Raw genomic sequence first — 20887 nt, 5'->3', positions numbered from 1 at the left:
GGTGATAATAAACCTGGTTCTGATTCTAATCTTCGTAAGTCAAAGCACTGAGTATGAAAGTTGAGAGGTCTTCTGGTTCATTTGTACCGGATTCTGGTGAGGCCACACTTAAAGTTTTGCTCACCCTGTTAAAGAGAAGACATAATTAAACAAGCAGTGATTTTATTCCTTTCATGTCCATCCATGGCCTCCTCTACTGTCATGCTGAGGCCACACTCAGGTTGGAGGAACAACACCTTAGATTCCATTTGGGTAGCCTCCAACCTGATGGCATGAACATTGACTTCTCAAACTTCCAGTAATGCTCCCCAACCACTCCCTTTCCTTCACCATTTCCCATCCCTGTTTCTCTCTCTCACCTCATCTCCTTGCCTACCCATCGCCTCCCTCTGGTGCTCCTCCCCTCCTTTTCTTTCTTCCATGGCCTTCCATCTCTTTCACCAATCAACTTCCTAACTCTTTATCCCTCCCCCTCAGGTTTCACCTATCACCTTGTGTTTCTCTCTCCCCTCCCCCACGTGTTAAATCTACCCCTCAGCTTTTTTTCTCCAATCCTGCCAAAGCATTTCGACCTGAAATGTCGACTGTACTTTTTTTCCATAGATGCTGTCTGGTCTGCTGAGTTCCTCCATCATTGTGTGTACATTGCTCGATTTCCAGCTTCTGCAGATTCTCAAACGCATGGAAATCTGCAGGTGCTGGAAATTCAAGCAATGTACACAAAATGATGGAGGAACTCAGCAGACCAGACAGCATCTGTGGAAAAAAAGTATAGTCAACATTTCAAGTCAAAACCCTTTGGCAGGATTGGAGTTGGACATTCCTTTTAGAGTTTCGGACTCATTTAAATATTTAGGTATTATTATCACTAAAAATCATAAAGACCTTTGAAACTAATTTGTTTCCTTTAGTGGATTTTATAAAGCAATTATTTTGTAGATGGAATCCATTTACACTTTCATTAGTCGGCTGAATTCATGCAGTTAAAATGATGATTTTAAAATGTTTATATCTATTTCAAAATATCCCTTTTTTTAACTAAGAAGTTTTTCAATCGGATTGACTCTATTATTTCATCTTTTGTTTGGAATAATAAAAGACCAAGAATTAGTAAATATCATTTACAAAACATTAAAAAAAGATAGAGGTCTTGCTTTGCCTAATTTAAGAATGTATTATTGGGCTGTCAATATACGTTACATGTGTTTTTGGTTATATTGGGCTGATAGAGATGAACAACTGCCTTGGGCTGATTTGGAATTGAATGCTGTGAAACAGTTTCACTTAACCTCATTATTAGGAGCTTCTTTACCTGTACAACTGGCCAAAATTACTAATTTAAATTTATATCCTATGATTAAACGGTCATTATGAATTTGGTTCCAGTTTCGTAACTTTTTTCATCTTAAAAAATTTAAACTTTTTAGTTTAATTGATCAAAATTATTTATTTAAACCTTCATTAAGTGATCCTACCTTTCTTTTTTGGAGGAATACAGGGGTTTATTCCTTCATGGATCTGTTCCAGGATGGCCAATTGATGTCTTTTGAGAAATTAGTATCTAAATACTCTCTCTCATATTCACATTTCCTGCAATTTCTTCAGGTCAGTTTCTTACAAAAATACTTAATTAATTTTCCATATATACAAGATTCTGACCTGTTAGATATTATTTTAAAAATGAATCCTTTAGTGAAGGGTTTTATTGGGGAAGTCTCTAATTCAATTTAAAATTGTACATAATTACTATTTAAAAAAATATTTTAGACAGTCTCTCCTTTGTCAATGTTGATAGTCAGTGTGACAGATGTAAAACTGAGACAGCTACATTGACACGTTTTGGTCGTGTTCTGTACGGAAACATTTTTGGAAATCTATTTTCTCCTCAATTTCTAAAGTTTTAAAAATTAATTTACAACCTAATAAATTGACAGTTTTATTGGGTATAGTCCCTCAGTATATTCATGGTATTTCTCTATGAGACCAACAGGTAATTGCATTTGTACATTATTGGCCAGAAGGGCTATTTTGTTGAAATGGAAAGATGCTTCTGCTCCTGCTTTGACACAATGGTTTTCTCAGGCGATGCTATGCCTTAGTTTGGAGAAAATCAGAAGTCTAACTTTCGATCCTCGATTTGATTTTGAGAAAAGGTGGGGTTCATTCACCCGCTACTATCATCTGATTTGAGTTAATTAGTACGGTTTCCTTCCGATTTTTCTTGAAGTGGATTTGAGTTGGCAGACTGATGATTTTTTGTGGAATGATATATGATGTATAGCTCCGGGGTTGTGCTCCCAATGGTTTTTTTTTTGTTTGTTTGTTTTATCAGTTAGTAGGGTTTTTTTAGTTAGTAGGGGTTCTTTTTCTCCTTCTTTTTCTTTCAAAAAAAATTCTTAACACTTCATTTTCTATTATCCTGTTGGAGGTTGTGGAAGTTATGGAGAATCAGCACATCTCTCCCATTTCACGCACGTCTGCTGACACCCCATCCTCCTGCCACCCCACTTGTGATAGGGTTCCCCTTGCCCTCACCTACCGGATCCAATATATAATTCTCCGTAACTTCTGCCACCTCCAATAGAATCCCACTACCAAGCACGTCTAACCCTCTCCACCTCTTTCTGCTTTCCGCAGAGATCACTTCCTTTGCGACTCCCTTGTCCATTTGTCGCCCCCACCGATCTCCCTCCTGGCACTTATCCTTGAAACAAGTGCTATACCTGCCCTTACACTTCCTCCCTCACCACTATTCAGGGCCCCAGACAGTCCTTCCAGGTGAGGTGACACTTCACCTGGGAGTCGGCTGGTGTGGTATACTGCAGAGAGACCTGACGCAGACTTGGAGACCGTTTCGCTGAACACCTACGCTCTGTCCACCAGAGAAAGTAGGATCTCCCAGTGGCCACACGTTTTAATTCCCATCCCATTCCCATTCTGATATGTCTGTCCATGGCTCCTCTACTGTCAAGATGAAGCCACACTCAGGTTGGAGGAACAACACCTTATATTCCATCTGGGTAGCGTCCAACCTGATGGCATGAACATTGACCTCTAACTTCCATTAGTTCCCCTCCTCCCCTTCTTACCCCATCCTTTATTTATTTATTTATTATCCCCCCCTCTCTCTCTCACTCCCCCCCCCTGTTTTCTCTCCTTTCTTTTTATCTTTTTTTTCTCTCTCTGCCCCTCTCACAATCACTTCTTGCCTGTTCTTCATCACCCTCTGGTGCTCCCTTCTCACTTTCTTTCTCCCTAGGCCTCCCCTCTCATGATCCTTTCCCTTCTCCAGCTGTGTATCCTTTTTGCCAATCACCTTTCCAGGTCCGCCCCCTCCTGTCTTCTCCTATCATTTCAGATCTCCCCCTCCCCCTCCCACTTTCAAATCTCTTACTATCTTTTCTTTCAGTTTGTCCTGACGAAGGGTCTCGACCCAAAACATCGACTGTACTTCTCCCTATAGATGCTGCCTGGCCTGCTGTGTTCCACCAGCATTTTGTGTGATCTGCAGATTCTCTCTTGTTCCTGATTTTATTTCTTCACCAACCTCTGTATAATTCAGGTCCTCTGGTTCTGGGAACATTCTCGAAAATCATCCTTTCTGCACACTTTCCAGTTTGAGTATCTTTGTCCCAGAACAGGGTGATTAACACTGTACAAGTTACTACAACTATGGCTTGAAACAGGTGCAAGTTCAAGTTTTTTTGCCACATGCAAACAAGCAAGCACGTCCAGGATATAAACAGCATGAAAATTAGAATCAGGTTTATGTTCACCACCCTGCCCGAGAAAAGTTCTGTCATGAACCTCTGAGACTGAGATCATAGGGTCACTTAACGGAATTTCATTGCACCCTTTAGCGGTGAGGGTGTGATTCTGATCAGGGCCAGTAACTTCACGTTTGTTGGCATTGTGGATACTATAGAGAGAGTGCAGAGGAGACTTACAAGGATGTTTCCTGGATTGGAGGGTGTAGCTTTTGAGAACAGGTTGTGTGAACTTGGCCTTTTCTCCTTGGAGTGATGGAGGATGAGCGGTGACCTAATAGAGGTCATTGATCTTGTGGATAGCCAGAGGGTATTTCCCAGGGCTGAAATGGCTAACACGAGGCATTGAAAATGAGAGGCATTGATCTTGTGGATAGCCAGAGGGTATTTCCCAGGGCTGAAATGGCTAACACGAGGGGCATAGTTTTAGGGTGAGGGGATGTCAAGGTTAAGTTTTTCTACAGAGAGTGGTGGGCGCATGGAATGTAATGCCAGTGGCGATGGTTGAGATAGATACAATAGGGTCTTTTAAGAGACTCTTAGATAGGTACATGGAGCTTGGAAAAATAAAGGGCTATGCAGTAGGGAAATTCCAGGCAGTTTCTAGAGTAGGTTACGTGGTCAGCACAACATTGTGGGCTGAAGGGCCTGTGATGTACTGTAGATTTCTATGTTCTAAGTTATCATTTTAGAGGGACTGTCCTGGGTCCAGCATGCAGGTGCCTTCACAAAGAAGGCACTGCAGCACCTCTACTTTCTTAAAAGTTTGTGAAGATTCAGAATGTCGTCAAAAACTTTGATAAACGAGTATAGATGCACAATGGAGAGTAATCCTGATTGGTGGCATCAAGGCCAGGAATGGAAAGAAATAAAAATTCTTGGTAAAGCCTACAAAAAAAAGGTGGATACAGTCCAGCCACACACAGGAAAATCCCTCCCAGCTGGAATGTAAAGGGATTGAATCATCCTGTTAAAAGAAGGAAGGTACTCTCACATATTAAACAACTCAAAGCTGACATTGCTTTCCTTCAAGAAACTCATATTCGTTGTTTTGATAACTCCCGGCTTTTGTCAAAGTGGGCGGGTCAGCATTTTCATTCATCCTTTGCCGCCAAAGCTAGGGGGGGTCTCCATCCTTATTAACTCAAATATTCCTTTTGAACTCCATAATAAGATATCTGATACAAATGGCCATTTTATTATTGTTTCTGGTAAACTATATAATACTAAAGTTGTACTAGAAAACCTGTATGCCCCCAATTTTGATTATGTTAATTTTTTTGAACTTTTTTTCCCTCACTACCAGACTTAAACTTATACTCTCTTATACTGGGTGGTGACTTCAATTGTTGGTTAGATCCTAATTTGAATCGATTGTCCTCTGTTACTAGACCACCTACTAAATCTGCCTTAGCTATCCAATCGTTTCTCTCTAACTATGGTATCTCTGACATATGGTGTTTCCTTCATCCTACTGAGAGAGATTATTCTTTTTTTTTTCACATGTTCACCATACCTTTACGAGAATTGACTACTTCTTACTCGATAACCAACTCATTCCTTTTGTCCATTCTTGTGACTATCAGAGTATACTGATTCCTGACCATGCCCCAATTACTCTGTCTTTAAACTTTCCTGGTCTCCCTCAGAGGAATAAACACTGGCGGTTTGATTCGACTTTATTATCGGATGATGATTTTCTAAAATTTATTAAGGATCAGATAACCTTTTATTTTAACACCAATACATCACCTGAAGTGTCATCCCAGATTGTCTGGGATGCCATGAAAGCATATTTGAGGAGTCAAATAATCTCCTATACAGCAAATCTTAATAGAAAGTCCTGTGCAGATCGATTAGACCTCATTAATCAGATTAAAGAATTGGATCAAATGTATGCTCAAACTAAGAATCCTGAACTATACAAGAAGCGTGTAGAACTTCAAACTAAATTTAATCTTCTGTCTACTCAACCTGTCGAACGCCAACTTCTTGAAAGTAAGAGTCGCTTTTACATTCATGGTGATAAATCTGGTAAATTTCTAGCCAGTCAGCTGAGGCATTCCAAAGCCAAACAACATATTACCAAGATCCGGAAGGAGAATGGAGACTTTACATCAGATCACTTAGAAATTAATGACGCATTTAAAAATTTCTATTCTCGACTTTATTCCTCTGAATCTTTGAATGACAATATCTCTGTTGATCATTGTTTAAATAATCTGAATATTCCTTCGCTTTCATCTGATTTTAAAGCCAAACTTAATGCACCTATATCATCAGAAGAAATATCTTTTGCAATTTCTGCATTGTCCTCAGGGAAATCTCCTGGACCTGATGGGTTCCCTGTAGAATTTTATAAATCATTCTCTTCATTTCTTTCTCCTCAGTTATTCTCAGTATGATCTGACTCATTTAATTATGGCAAATTGCCACCCTCTTTTAATAAGGCATCTATTATTCTTTTATTTAAAGAGGGTAAAGACCCAACAGAGTGTTCCTCGTATAGGCTGATTTCTTTGCTTAATGTTGATGTTAAAATCTTGGCTAAAGTTTTGGCTTATAGATTAGAAACTGTTATTTCCTCTATTATCTCTGATGACCAAACTGGTTTTATTAAAAACCGTCTTCCTCTTTTTAACATTCAGCATTTATTTAACATTTTATATTCACCTCCAACTGGGATTCCTGAATGTGTTATTTCCCTCGATGCGGAGAAAGCATTTGATCGTATAGAGTGGAACTACCTTTTTGCAGTTTTAGAAAAATTTGACTTCGATCAAAGTTTTCTCTCTTGGATCAAATTGCTGTATTTGGGTCCTACTGCCTCTGTTTTAACTTATTTTCAGAAATCCCAGTTATTTAACCTCAAACGTGGCACCCATCAGGGATGCACTTTAAGTCCCTTTCTCTTTGATTTGCCTATAGAACCTTTGGCGATAGCATTTCGAAATTGTCCTGAATTGACCGGGATTTGGAGAGGGGGTGTTGAGCATAAAGTTTCTCTTTATGCTGATGACTGAGTACTTTTTCTTTCAAATCTGTCTACATCCTTACCTCCAATGTTTTCTCTTCTTGACCAGTTTAGCCAGTTCTCTGGCTATAAACTTAATTTATATAAGAGCAAACTTTTCCCAATTAATAAAGAAGCAAAAGAATTAACATTTCGTGATCTCCCTTTTAAAGTAGTTCATAATCAATTTACTTATCTTGGGATTACAGTCACAAGGAAGTTTAAAGATCTCTTTCATGAAAATTTTGCCAATCTTTCATATACTATAAAACAGAGCCTGTTACAATGGTCACCTCTATCAATGTCTTTGGTAGGTCGTATTCATGTTGTTAAAATGTATGTTCTCCCTAAACTTTTATATTTATTTCAATCAATCCCAATTTTTATTCCTAAATCTTTTTATGATTCCTTAGGCTCTATTATTTTGTCATATCTGTGGAAGAATAAGCGCTCTAGAATTAATAAAGTCTATCTCCAAAAACCTAAAAAAAAATGGGTGGCATGGCTTTACCTAACGTTCGTTTATATTACTGGGCAGCCAATATACGTTGTGCTACCTTTTGGTCTTTTTTTCCATGGCCAACCCAAGTGCCCTAATTGGGGAGCAATGGAGTTGAGCTCCACTAAAGAATTATCTATCTTTGCACTTCTTGGCTCTGTACTCCCTAGTAGTTTGTCCAGATTAATAGTTAATCCTCTTGTTAGACACACTTTGCGTATATGGGCTCAGTTTAGGAAATCTTATGGTTTCCATGGTTTCTCCGTTTCTAGCCCTATCTTACATAATCACCTTTTTTTTACCTACTACGTATGACTCAGCATTCCGTGATTGGTATAGGAAGGGCATTAGACATTTTGAAAATCTTTTTATTGATAATCGCTTTGCTTCTTTTCAACAGCTCTCGGCTAAATTCAATCTGCCCAATGCTCATTTTTTTAGATATCTCCAAATTAGACACTTTATTGTTCCTTTAATTCCTAACTTCCCTGAAATGCCTGAGAAAAATGTTAAGGTCTTATTTCTTTCCATTAATCCACTAGGTAAAGGTTTAATATCATTCATTCGAGATAAATTAGCAGCCTTACGACGTGCCCCTGTGGATAAAATTAAAATGGCATGGGAGCAGGATTTAAATACCTCCTTATCTGATGAGACTTGGGACTCGATTCTCAAATTGGTTAATTCAACCTCTCTTTGTGCTCACCATTGCCTTTTACAGTTTAAGATTGTTCATAGAGCCCATATGTCTAAATCTAAATTACCTCGATTTTACCATAACATTAGTCTGTTTTGTGATAAATGCAAAAGGGGCAAGGCCTCTCTCATTCATATGTACTGGTTTTGTCCTAGCTTGGAGAAATTTTGGAAAGATGTCTTCATAACATTATCGTATATTCTGAATCACCACCTAGAACCAAACCCTTTAATTGCTTTGTTCGGTTTCTGGGGTGAGACAGATTTACGTCTGAGTTCGACTCAGTGTCGAATATTATCTTTTGCCTCTCTCCTGGCTAGAGGTTTAATCCTCCTTAGGTGGAGAGATGTTGCCCCGCCCACGCATGCTCAATGGCTTAACGATATTATGGCCTGCTTAGACCTTGAAAAAAATCCATTATTCAGTTCTCAATTCGGATTTAAAGTTCCATAAGGTCTGGGGATCTTTTATTGAGTACTTTCATAACTTACTTTCATAAGTTCGTAACTGATAAGGGGTTCAGCTGATACCACCAGGGGATGGAAAAGTACTGGTTATAATTGTGCTGTGCTCTGAAGGAATCTTAAAGGGTATTTAAAAAAAAAGCTCTTTCTTTGTGCAGTGAGGTGTCTCTCTTGTTTGCCAACACAAATGTGAATACCCTGAGCTGAATCAAAAAAAAAACACGTGACAAATTTTAAATAAATTTTGTTACATAATCAAAGTCCAAAGTGTGGAGTAAATTGGGAATAAAAGAGAGGGGAAGAGAGGAGGAGTGAGAGAGAGGAGAGAGTGACTGAGGGGGAGAGAGGGCACAAAATCCTCTCTCTCCTGCATCCTTCTCCCCTGTATCACTCTCTTTCACTCACCTCTCATTGTCTCTCCCTCACAGTCCCCCTCTCCCAAACTGCTCCTGTTCAGATTCCATGAAAACTTGGCCCCCCACCTCACTGGAAGGTGCTAATTTTACTCACGCTTCGCTGCAATACGTCCAGGGAATAAAACACGGTGCGCTCGGAACAATATCTGTCTTCCCTATGTCCAATCCACTCCCACTCCGTACTGTCAACGTCCATCGCCCCTCTCTCTGGTGCTTTCTCACTCTCCCTGGCACTGGTTTGATCTGGGAATAATCTCCTCTCAATCCCAGCCTCTCTCTTTATGTATACAGTCTCCTCTGCAGCTCTCTCCCTCTCAATTCCTGCTGTGGGTTCCTCATATCACCTTTCCTATGACCCCAATTCCCTTTCCTCTTACTCATTCCCACCCCTCGCCCCTGTTCTTCTCCACTATCACTCACTCAGTCACTTTCTCTCACTGTCCCTCTTCCCCTCACTACCCTTCTCTCTGCCTCACCCATTCACCTCTCACTCTCCCCTCCACTGCCACCCTCTCTTCTCCACCCCTTTCACTGTCCCTCTCCCTCACCATCCCACTCACTGTTCTTTACCCGATGAATCTCTCTCTTTCACTCCATCTTTCAAAGTCTCTGTCACAATCGCTCTCCCCCTCAGCCACACACAAAATTGCCGCAGGAACCCAGCAGGTCAGGCAGCGTCCGTAGAGAGGAACAAAGTCGACAATTCTGGCTGAGACCTTTTATCGGGATTAGGATTGCCAGCATCCGCAGAATGTCGTTTATGAGTCCTTCTCTCCCCCACAATCCCTCTCACAGTCCTTCTCCCAAAGTGTCTCTCTCTTTCTCTCTCTGACCCCTCACTGTTTGCCCTCACCCTCCCTCTCACACCTCTCAGTCTCCCACCCACTCCTCACTGCCTCTCCCCGTTCCCTCACTTTCCCTTCCCACCATCACCGAATCCCATCTCTCACCAACACTCACTCTTTCGCTCCAGTCTCCTCCTTTCCCGCTCATGAACTCACACAGGCCTGCTGAAGGGTCCCGGCGCAAAATGTCGACTGCCTACTATTTTTCATAGATGCTGCCTGCCCTGATGAGTTCCTCCTGCATTTTGTGTGTGGTTGCTTGGATTTCCAGCATCTGCAGATTTTCTCATGTTTGTGATTCAACATTTCAGATGAGACAGTTTTAGTCCCTAAGACAAACTCTGACATCACACTGCTATGGTGAGCCTCCACCTAAGATAACAAATCCTCACCGTCCATCTGGTTAGGGTCCAGAAACCTGGACTCAGCATCGAATTCCCTGTCTACCCGCCTGTAGTATAATTGGTCAACCCTGCCCATCACCTGTCTGTGATTTGGCTGTTTTCCAACTGTCCAATTATCTACTTTAACAGTTCCGGGTGTGTCCCACAGCCCTACCAGGAGCACGTGATGTTTACCTGGCTGCAACTGGAGACTGTCTGATCACTGTGACCCCGAGGTGATCGACATTGGTGAGCTCAGCAATGGCAGGGCCAGTGAACGTCAACGGCAGATGATTAGACATTCCTTGGCCCAGAGGTCGGAGGGATGAAAGACACGTCAGATATACGGTGCGACGTGGCGGTTTAGCGGTTCGTGCAACTCTACTACAGCTCCGGGCATTCTGGAGTTCGCAGTTCAATGCCGTCTGCATCCTCCCAGTGGAATGCACGGGTTTGCTCCGAGTGATCCGCTTTCTTCCCACAGTCCAAAGGCCTACTAGGCAGGTTAATTGGCCCATAATCAGGTTAGGGATAATCGGGTCTGTCGGCTGGTGTAGTTCAAAGGGCTGGGAGGACTGTGTCACTAAATACAAAACCCATTTCCAGAAAAGTTGGGATATTTTCCAAAATGCAATAAAACAAAAATCTGTGATATGTTAATTCACATGAACCCTTATTTAACTGACAAAAGTACAAAGAAAAGATTTTCAATAGTTTTACTGACCAACTTAATTGTATTTTGTAAATATACACAAATTTAGAATTTGATGGCTGCAACACACTCAACAAAAGTTGGGACAGAGTTAAAATAAGATTGAAAAGTGCACAGAATATTCAAGTAACACCGGTTTGGAAGACTCCACATTAAGCAGGCTAAATGGCAGCAGGTGAGGTATCATGACTGGGTATAAAAGTAGCGTCCATCAAAGGCTCAGTCTTTGCAAGCAAGGATGGGTCGTGGCTCACTCCCTTGTGTCAAAATTTGTGAGAGAATTGTTAGTCAGTTCAAAAGGAACATTTCCCAACACAAGATTGCAGAGAATTTAGGTCTTTCAACACCTACAGTACATAATATTGTGAAAAGATTCAGAGAATTCAGAGACATCTCAGTGCGTAAAGGGCAAGGTCGGAAACCACTGTTGAATGTGCGTGATCTTCGAGCCCTCGGGCAGCACTGCCTAAGAAACCGTCATGCTACTCTGACAATTATAGCCACCTGGGCTTGGGAGTACTTCGGAAAACCATTGCCACTTAACACAGTCCATCGCTGCATCCAGAAATGCAACTTGAAACTGTATTACACAAGGAGAAAGCCATACATCAACTCTATGCAGAAATGCCGGTGAGTTCTCTGGGCCCGAGCTCATCTCAGATGGACCGAAAGACTGTGGAACCATGTGCTGTGGTCAGATGAGTCCACATTTCAGCTAGTTTTCGGAAAAAACAGGCGTCGAGTTCACCCTGCCAAAGATGAAAACGACCATCCTGATTGTTAACAGCGAAAGGTGCAAAAGCCAGCATCTGTGATGGTATGGGGGTGCATCAGTGCCCACGGCATGGGTGAGTTGCATGTACGTGAAGATACCATTGACTCTGAGGTGTATATTAGGATTTTACAGAGACATATGTTGCATTCAAGGTGACGTCTCTTCCTGGGATGTCCATGCTTATTTCAGCAGGACAATGCCAGACCACATTCTGCACGGGCTACAACAGCGTGGCTTTGTAGACATAGAGTGCATGTGCTTGACTGGCCTGCTGCCAGTCCAGATCTATCTCCTATTGAAAATGTATGGCGCATCATGAAGAGAAGAATCGGACAACGGAGACCACGGACTGTTGAGCAACTTAAGTCTTATATCAAGCAAGAATGGACAAAATTTCCAATTGCAAATCTACTACAATTAGTATCCTCAGTTCCAAAACGATTAAAAAGTGTTATTAAAAGGAAAGGTGATGTAACACTATGGTAAACATGCCTCTGCCCCAACTTTTGTTGAGTGTGTTGCAGCCACCAAATTCTAAATTTGTGTATATTTACAAAATACAATTAAGTTGGTCAGTAAAACTACTGAAAATCTTTTCTTTGTTCTTTTGTCAGTTAAATAAAGGTTCACGTGAATTAACATATCACAGATTTTTGTTTTTATTGCATTTTGGAAAATATCCCAACTTTTCTGGAAATGGGTTTTTTAAATAGATATATAAAAAGATAGATAGATGATAAATAAATGCATGGATTTTGTGAGTTTTTCTGTTCACCCACAAAGTGGTGATTATTTGGATCTACATCCCCGTCGTGAAAGGTGGAAATGGGTAAGGCCAGTGAACAGGGCTCTGGTGAAGCTCGATAGACCAATCCCCTGTGCAGTGGATTACCGAAACATTGATAAAATTCAACCATGCCATCGACTTTGGACAACTGAGAAGGACAGTCAGCATATCCTCTGCTCCACTGGGAGCTCCCTGCCCAGGGTGAAAAGCAGCAACTGATTTAAAAGGACCATTATGGAACAGATACATGGGCAGGGTTCAGTTGGGCTGAGTTGACTCCCTGCTGTAAACTGGGTGTGGTGTTAGATTCACCTGTGACAGAGTTTAAAATAGAACTGATTAGTCCCAGGTGCAGAATATTGAACTCCAGTCCCACTTAAGATGAAACTCCTCCCATTCCCAGTGACCAAGGTGCAGAAGTGGGTGTGATAAGCAGCAGCAATAATTGCTGAGTTCAACACCAACACTGACTTTTGAATTTGCCTCTGGATTCAGCAACTGTGATGGTGAAATATTCACACTGCAGCTTATTTAAATTTTGTCCCAATAATGATGTGATGTCCCCCCGGTGGTGTCTCAGCAGCTGGAGATGAGTGACTGGGCCCCTCCCGCATTCAGAGCAGGTGGATGGCCTCTTCTCAGTGTGAACCGACTGGTGTGAGTGGGGGGTGGGGAGATAAGACCTTAAGGCATAGGAGCAGAATTAGGCCATTTGGCCCATCGAGTCTGCTCTACCATTTCATCATGGCTGATCCATTTTCCCTCCCCTCCTTTGCCCTCATATCCCTTCATGCCCTGACCAGCCAAGAATCTATCAACCTTTGCCTTAAATATACATAAAGACTTGGCCCCCACAGCTGCCAGTGGCAACGAATTCCACAGATTCACCACTGTCTAGCTGAACAAATTCCTCCTGATCTCCACTCTGAAAGGACGCTCCTCTATACTGAGTCTGTTTCTTCTGGTCTTGGTCTCCTCCCCACCATAGGTAACTTCCTCTCCACATCCACTCTATCGAGGCCTTTCACCATTCGATAGGTTTCAATGAGGTCACCCCTCGTTCTTCTGAATTCTAGTGAATACAGGCCCAGAGCCATCAAACACTCTTCATATGACACGCCATTCAATCCTGGAATCATCTTTAGGATTCCAGGACTGGGACTGAGTGCATCTCTTCCCACACTTGAATGGTCCCTCCCCAGTGTGAACTCACTATCACGTTAGCAGACAAATGCCTTCCCACTGACTAAGAATAGGTGAAAGGCCACTCCACTGTGTGAACCCACCAGTGTCTCATTATAGACAACAGACAATAGGTGCAGGAGTAGGCCATTTGGCCCATAAAGCCAGCACCGCCATTCACTGCGATCATGGCTGATCATCCACAATCAGTACCCCGTTCCTGCCTTCTCCCCATATCCCTTGACTCCGCTATCTTTAAGAGCTCTATCTAACTCTTCCTTGAAAGCATTCAGAGAATTGGCCTCCACTGCCTTCTGAGGCAGAGCATTCCACAGATCCACAACTCTCTGGGTGAAAAAGTTTTTCCTCAACTCCGTTCTAAACGGTCTACCCCTTATTCTTAAACTGTGGCCTCTGATTCTGGACTCCCCCAACATCAGGAACATGTTTCCTGCCTCTAGCGTGTCCAATCCCTTAATGATCTTATATGTTTCAATCTGATCCCCTCCCATCCTTCTAAATTCCAGTGTATACAAGCCCAGTCACTCCAATCTTTCAACATATGACAGTCCCGCCATCCCGGGAATCAACCTCGTGAACCTACGCTGCACTCCCTCAATAGCAAGAATGTCCTTCCTCAAATTTGGAGACCAAAACTGCACACAGGTGGGGTCTCACCAGGGCCCTGTACAACTGATGTGGGTTGAGTAAGTGAATCTCTACCCACACAGAGAACAAGTGGACGGGCTCTCCCCGATGTGAACTGACGTGTGGGATGGCCTAGTGAATCCTTTCCCACACACACACAGAGCAGGCGAACAGCCTCTCACCCGTGTGAATTTTCTGATCTATCTTCAGCTTGGATGACGGAGGGAGTCGCTGCCCACAGTCAGAACGGGTGAACCATCTCACCGTGGTGTGAACTCGCTGATGTGTCATCAGGCTTGATGACTAAGCGCACACACGGGGAGCAGGTGAATGCCGCCTTCCCGGTGTGAATCCCTTCCCACGCTGAGAGCAGGTGAAATGACCTCCCAGTGACATCACTGCTCTGGCCACTCGTCAAACCAGGCCTGAACCTCAAGAAACTGACCTCGAGCGAACAAAGCCCCGCGTGCTCTCCGGATCTCGCTTCCAGCGGAGTTGAAATTTCATTTCAAACACAAAGCTCTCTTCCAGTTGGAACCTGTCACCGGAGAGAGAGTGAGAGGTGAGAAGCAGCAATGGATTTAGGAGTGATACGGAACAGATAGACGGGCAGGGGCTAGCTGGGCTGAGTGGCCTCTCCACAGGCAGAGACAGGAAGCACCTGAGACACAGGACTTGAGATAGCACTGATTTTATTTGCCACAGATCCACAATATTAAGCACCAGTGAAACTTGAGGTTAACATCAGCAGAACGAACCCCTCCAATGTTCAGTGACCAGGGTTCAGTCCTGGGTGTGATCGGCAGCCACAATAACACAGAATCCGACACTAACAGTCCCTTGTGAACTTGCAAACTGGATTCAGTCACCAGGATGGTATAAAAGTTAACATACAGCTTATTCGAACTTGCTTGCACATGTAAAGTTGCCTGAGGCCCAGCAGCTGGGATGGTCATCGCAGTCTCTTTGCTCACCCAGGGCAGAAGTGTGGGCTCTGCTTATTGTGAAGTCGCTGGGGCCTCACAAGGCGGATTAACAGAACGAAACCCTTCCCGCCCTCAGAACGGCCACTCCCCCGCGTGCTTGCTGCTGTTTCAGCAGCTCCCGTCACGGAGTGGATGTCTTCCCACAGTCTGTGCAGCTGAACAGCTGCCTGGAGCACACCCACTGCTTTATCAGCGGGGGGGGATTGGCCAGGTAAGCCCCTCTGCTCAGAGAGGCTGGGTGTGCGGCCGCTCACTGTGAACTTGGTGGTGCTTCACAAGATGGGATAACTGAGAAAACCTCTTCCCACAGTCTGAGCAGGTGAACGGCCTCTCCCCTGTGTGTATTCGCTGGTGCTTCAGCAGTTCAGATGACTGAATGAACCCCTTCCCGCAGACAGAGCAGATAAACGGTCTCTCCCCGCTGTGAACTCGCTGGTGTATCTTCAGGCTGTACGACTGCGTATAGCCCCTCCCACAAACTGAGCAGGTGAAGGGCTTCTCCCCAGAGTGAACGCGCTGGTGTCTTATCAGGTGGGATGAGTGAATGAATCCCTTCCCACACATGGAGCAGATGAACGGCCTCTCCCCAGTGTGAACTCGCTGGTGCGTCACCAAGTGGGACGAGCGAATGAATCCCTTCCCACACTCGGAGCAGGTGAACGGGTTCTCCCCGGTGTGAATTCGCTGGTGTATCAGCAGATTGGCTGACTGAGAGAACTCCTTCCCGCACTCAAAGCAGGAAAACGGCCTCTCCCCAGTGTGGATGCGCTGGTGCGTTTTCAGGTTGGCCGACTGGGTGAATCCCTTCCCACACTCGGAGCAGGTGAAGGGCCGCTCCCCAGTGTGGAGTCGCTGGTGTGTTTTCAGATCAGATGACTGACTGAACCCCTTCCCGCACTCAGAGCAGGTGAACGGCCGCTCCCCTGTGTGGACGCGCTGGTGCGTCTGCAGGTGGGACAACTGAGTGAACTTCTTCCCACACGTTGAGCAGGAGAACGGCCTCTCTGTAGTGTGAACACGACGGTGAGCCAGCAGCTTACCCGACCTCGTGAATCCCTTCCCGCACTCAGAGCAGATATAAGGCTTCCCCCCCCTCGGCAGTCGCTGGCATTCCAGCAACTGATCTGACCCAGTGAACTCCTTCCCACACTCAGAGGAGCCGAACGATTTCTCCCTGCTTTGAACTTCCTGCTGTCTCTGGAATTCTGAGGACATAGTGAATTCCACCCACACCTAAACAAGCGTGTAAGCGAAGATGGTGAAGATGTGCTGAAGTGTGCCCTCAGGTCTCCCGATCCAATGGGTTATAATGAGAAGTTAAAATGGAAAACTTCATTTCAGTCACAAATCAGATGCAATTTCAAGCCAGGATGAGATGTGCCTTTCTTTTCCAAGGATCAACAACTGACATATTGCCATCGGAAAGGAAACACCGGTTCACAATTTACATGGCCTGTCTCGAGGTGGGTTCATACAGATCTCGCCCCTGCACCGAACACGTGGTCGGGCACTCCCTGCTACGATCGGTGTGCTAGCTCCTCCTCCACACTCAAAGAACAAAGTTATTCAGGTGCCGATGAACCAACCAAAACAGCATATCTCACGTTCTGGTGTGCTTAAGATTCCTGCGCACATATCCTCTTCCTTTCGTACCCTGCAAAAACAAAAGTTTACAAAAGACATCAATGGGTGAGGGACAGTATGTCCACTGATAAAATTTTGGTCTCTATGGCGGCTTCTAATATCACACTGTTACAGCGAGGTTCAACACAATTTGGCAGAACAACACCTGATCTTCTAGCTGGACACAGTGTCAAATTCTCTGACAATATTTGTCTGTAGCAGAGCAGGTAATTTCTAACTGCAACTTCGCTCAGTTCCTCGCTGCACCACTTTCTGGATGCATCCCACCACCCTGCGAGGAGTACTCACCGTATCTACGCAGCTTCTCCTGATCACTATCACTGTGAGGCGAACTCTGTGGCGATGTCAAGGGTAGGTGATCAAACGTTCTCACTGGAGATTGTGAATGTGTGGAAATCTTGTGGTGTGAATGCTACAGGTCATGTGTTACTCACAACAGAGGTGTTTGTTACCATTGTACACCCAGAGGTTCTCACCAGGCAGAAGAGTCCAGAACTAGATGACGCTCAACAATTACTTATTTGTTTTTGTGTGTTTGTTGGAATTCAGCATGCCACTCATCAATCCCCAATTTAATCCTAGCTCAATCACAGGAAAATTTATAATGATCAATTAACCTGCCAACTACTACATCTTTGGAAGGAAACTGGAGCACCTGGAGGAAACCCACACGGTCACGGAGAATGTACAAACTACTTACAGGCAGCGACGGGAATTGAACCCGTGTTGCCAGTACTGTAAAAGCATCGTGCTAACCACCACGCTACAGTGCCACCCAAAATAAGTGTGGAATTAAATCATTTGACCAGGTATTTTTATTTATGTTTGTTTGTATGTATATATTGAGATACTTCTGCTCCTTCGAGCGGCATTGCCCAGCAATCCCCAATTTAACCCTGGCCTAATCACGGGAGGATTTGCTATGACCAATTAACCTACCAATCAGTATGGCTTTGGACCGTGAGAGGAAACCGGAGCACCCAGAGGAAACCCACGCGGTCACAAGGAGAATGTACAAACTCCTTACAGGCAGCAGTGGGAAATGAACTCGGGTCGGCTGTACTGTAAAGATAAAGAACCAGAAGTGGCCTGCCTCAGTTCGTCTCTCTCCATTAGTACAACTTCACATTTTGGGCATGTCCCACAGTACGAGGGGTGATTGATAAATCCGTGGCCTAAGGTAGGAGGAGTCAATTTTAGAAAACCTAGCACATTTATTTTTCAACATTTTCCTACATTTACACACTTAGTCCAGCAGTCGTGGCACATACGGATCTTGGACCTCCAGAAGTGGTCCACAGCATGGGGTGATTGATAAGTTTGTGGCCTAAGGTAGAAGGAGATGAGTTATTAACTTCAAACTTTCTGCATAATCACTCAAAGAGTTATCCTGCATGTGCATGTAACAAGAGCTGTATAACTTATTTCCTTCTACCTTATACCACGAACTTATCAATCACCCCTGCTGTGGACACTTTCTGGAGGTCCAAGATCCGTATGCTCCACAACCGCTGGACTAAGTGTGTAAATGTAGGAGGAGACGATGTTGAAAAATAAATGTGCTAGGTTTTCTAAATTCTCCGTAACTTCTGCCACCTCCAATGGGATCCCACTACCAAGCACATCTTTCCTTCCCCACCTCTTTCTGCTTTCCACAGGGATCGTTCCCTACGCGACTCCCTTGTCCACCCCATCCCTTCCCACCGATCTCCCTCCTGGCACTTATCCTTGTAAGCGGAACAAGTGCTACACCTGCCCTTACACTTCCTCCCTCACCGCCATTCAGGGCCCCAGACAGTTCTTCCAGGTGAGGTGACACTTCACCTGTGAGTCGGCTGGTGTGGTATACTGCGTCCGGTGCTCCCGGTGTGGCCTTTTATATATTGGTGAGACCTGACGCAGACTGGGAGGCCGTTTCGCTGAACACCTACGCTCGGTCCGCCAGAGAAAGCAGGATCTCCCAGTGGCCACACATTTTAATTCCACGTCCCATTCCCATATGTCTATCCATGGCCTCCTCTACTGTCAAGATGAAACCAAACTCAGGTTGGAGGAACAACACTTATATACCAGCTGGGTAGCCTCCAACCTGATGGCATGAACATTGACTTCTCTAACTTCCGTTAATGCCCCTCCTCCCCTTCTTACCCCATCCCTGACATATTTACTTGTTTGCCTGTTCTCCATCTCCCTCTGGTGCTCCCCTCCCCCTTTCTTTCTCCCGAGGCCTCCCGTCCCATGATCCTTTCCCTTCTCCAGCTCTGTATCACTTTCGCCAATCACCTTTCCAGCTCTTAGCTTCATCCCACCCCCTCCGGTCTTCTCCTATCATTTCGCATTTCCCCCTCCCCCCCACTACTTTCAAATCTCTTACTATCTTTCCTTTCAGTTAGTCCTGACGAAGGGTCTCGGCCCAAAACGTCAACAGTGCTTCTCCTTATAGATGCTTTCTGGCCTGCTGTGTTCCACCAGCATTTTGTGGGTGTTGTCTCGGTTTTCTAAAACTGACTCCTTCTACCTCAGGCCACGAACTTATCAATCACCCCTCGTACTACAAAAGGCAAATTACATGGCTATTCCTGGACACTTCCAAATTACTCTGACACCAATTCCCCTCCCCTGAGGTTATTGATGATATTGAACTCACTGACTCTAATAACAATGAATCAGAATCAGGTTTAATATCACCAGCGTATGTCGTGAAATCTGTTGTCTTTGCGACAGCAGTACAATGAAATACATGATAATAGAAAGAGAAAAGCAGAATTACAGTTAGTGTACATATATATCAGATAGTTAAATTAAACAACTGGTTTAAAAATAAAAAGTTTTAAAAGGTGAGGTAGTGTTCATGGGTTCAATGTCCACTCAGAAGTCAGACGGCAGAGGGGAAGAATTTGTTCCTAAATAACTGAGTGTGTGCCTTCAGGCTTCTGTACTTCCTCCCTGATGGCGGCAATGATAACAAGGCGTGTCCTGGGTGGTGGGAGACACCACTTTTCTGAGGCATCACTCCTTGAAGATGTCCTGGATACCATGGAGGCTGGTACCCATGATGGAGCTGACTAAGTTTACAACTCTTTGCAGCTTATTTCAATCTTGTACAGTAGCCCCCACCTCTTCCCCCCACCCCCATACCAGACGGTGATACAGTTAGAATGGTCTCCACGGTACATCTATAGAAAATGGTGAGTGTTTTTGTGACAGACCAAATCTCCTCAAACTCCTAATGAAACATGAAGGGAGGTAATTAGAACACCTCATTGGATAATACGTGGCACATTTGTGATGTGAAAACTACAGGTCATTCAGGCAAAGCTGTCTAATATCATTATGTACCCAGAGAGAATGTTCGCAAGTAGAAAGGTCAGAATCAGAGGAGATTCAAAAAAGGTGAATTTCTACAGAACTGAAGCTGATGGAAAGATTTTGTTTTATTAAGCAGCACTAAATGATGTTTTATTGATTATTGGATGGGCTCGATGCCATCTTTTAGGCTATGCTCTTTGGGCATCAGCTGGTTCTGGACACCGACCTGATCTCAGTGTTCGCTTTATGTTTCAATTGGCATATAAATCACTAATCCGCTTGGCCGCAAGGGCCCTATAAGTTTTTAATCCAAGATTAAATCGGAACTACATTTTTCTTGTGAGTTCCACCTCCATGAATTTAGATAACTGAAGTTCTCAGTCTCTGAGGGATTTACTCCCCATGCGCGTCCAAATATGCTTTGGGGGCTGCAAGGGACAACGCTGGCAGCGTCAAGAATGGGTGCCACGGTACCCAGAAACCCCCACGAGCGAGAAACACGTCTATTCGCCCGGAGCCAGCGACATACATGCGCCACAGAAATGGCGCCAGCAACTTTGCTCTTCAGCCTCCCCGGGGCCCGAGTGCGGATCGTTGCGTAGAGGGAGAGGGCAAGGACCATGGCGTGACCGGCGTTCGCAGCACTTGTTGCCCGGTCGAGGTGCTGATGAAAGCCCTGCCCGGAGACCCGTTCCTACCTGCCGCCGATCCCTCCGGTGCCGTCCGTCAGCTGAGCGCATGCGCGGATTTCTGGCACAAA

At 44.3% G+C, this 20887-nt stretch overlaps 1 protein-coding gene across 1 annotated transcript; it reads right to left on the bottom strand.

Moving 5' to 3' along the window:
- Positions 1 to 14845: 14845 nt before the first annotated feature.
- On the bottom strand, positions 14846 to 20872 carry LOC132381469 (gastrula zinc finger protein XlCGF8.2DB-like). The gene is made up of 2 exons (XM_059950899.1): positions 20826 to 20872; positions 14846 to 16828 (listed from the first exon to the last, which is right to left on the bottom strand). Exon 2 carries the CDS (start codon positions 16387 to 16389, stop codon positions 15400 to 15402), a length of 990 nt encoding a protein of 329 aa, XP_059806882.1. The 5' UTR covers positions 16390 to 16828; positions 20826 to 20872; the 3' UTR covers positions 14846 to 15399.
- Between the last annotated feature and the right edge of the window lie 15 nt (positions 20873 to 20887).

This window comes from Hypanus sabinus, chromosome 26 (assembly GCF_030144855.1).
Source record: "Hypanus sabinus isolate sHypSab1 chromosome 26, sHypSab1.hap1, whole genome shotgun sequence".
Lineage (NCBI taxonomy): Eukaryota > Metazoa > Chordata > Chondrichthyes > Myliobatiformes > Dasyatidae > Hypanus > Hypanus sabinus.
Note: the sequence above shows the minus strand (reverse complement) of the source record. Positions and strands in the feature narration are given on the sequence as shown.

Excerpts from the sequence above, each read along its gene's own strand:
- LOC132381469 (XM_059950899.1), bottom strand. The coding sequence starts at position 16,389 with ATGTCCTCAGAATTCCAGAGACAGCAGGAAGTTCAAAGCAGGGAGAAA.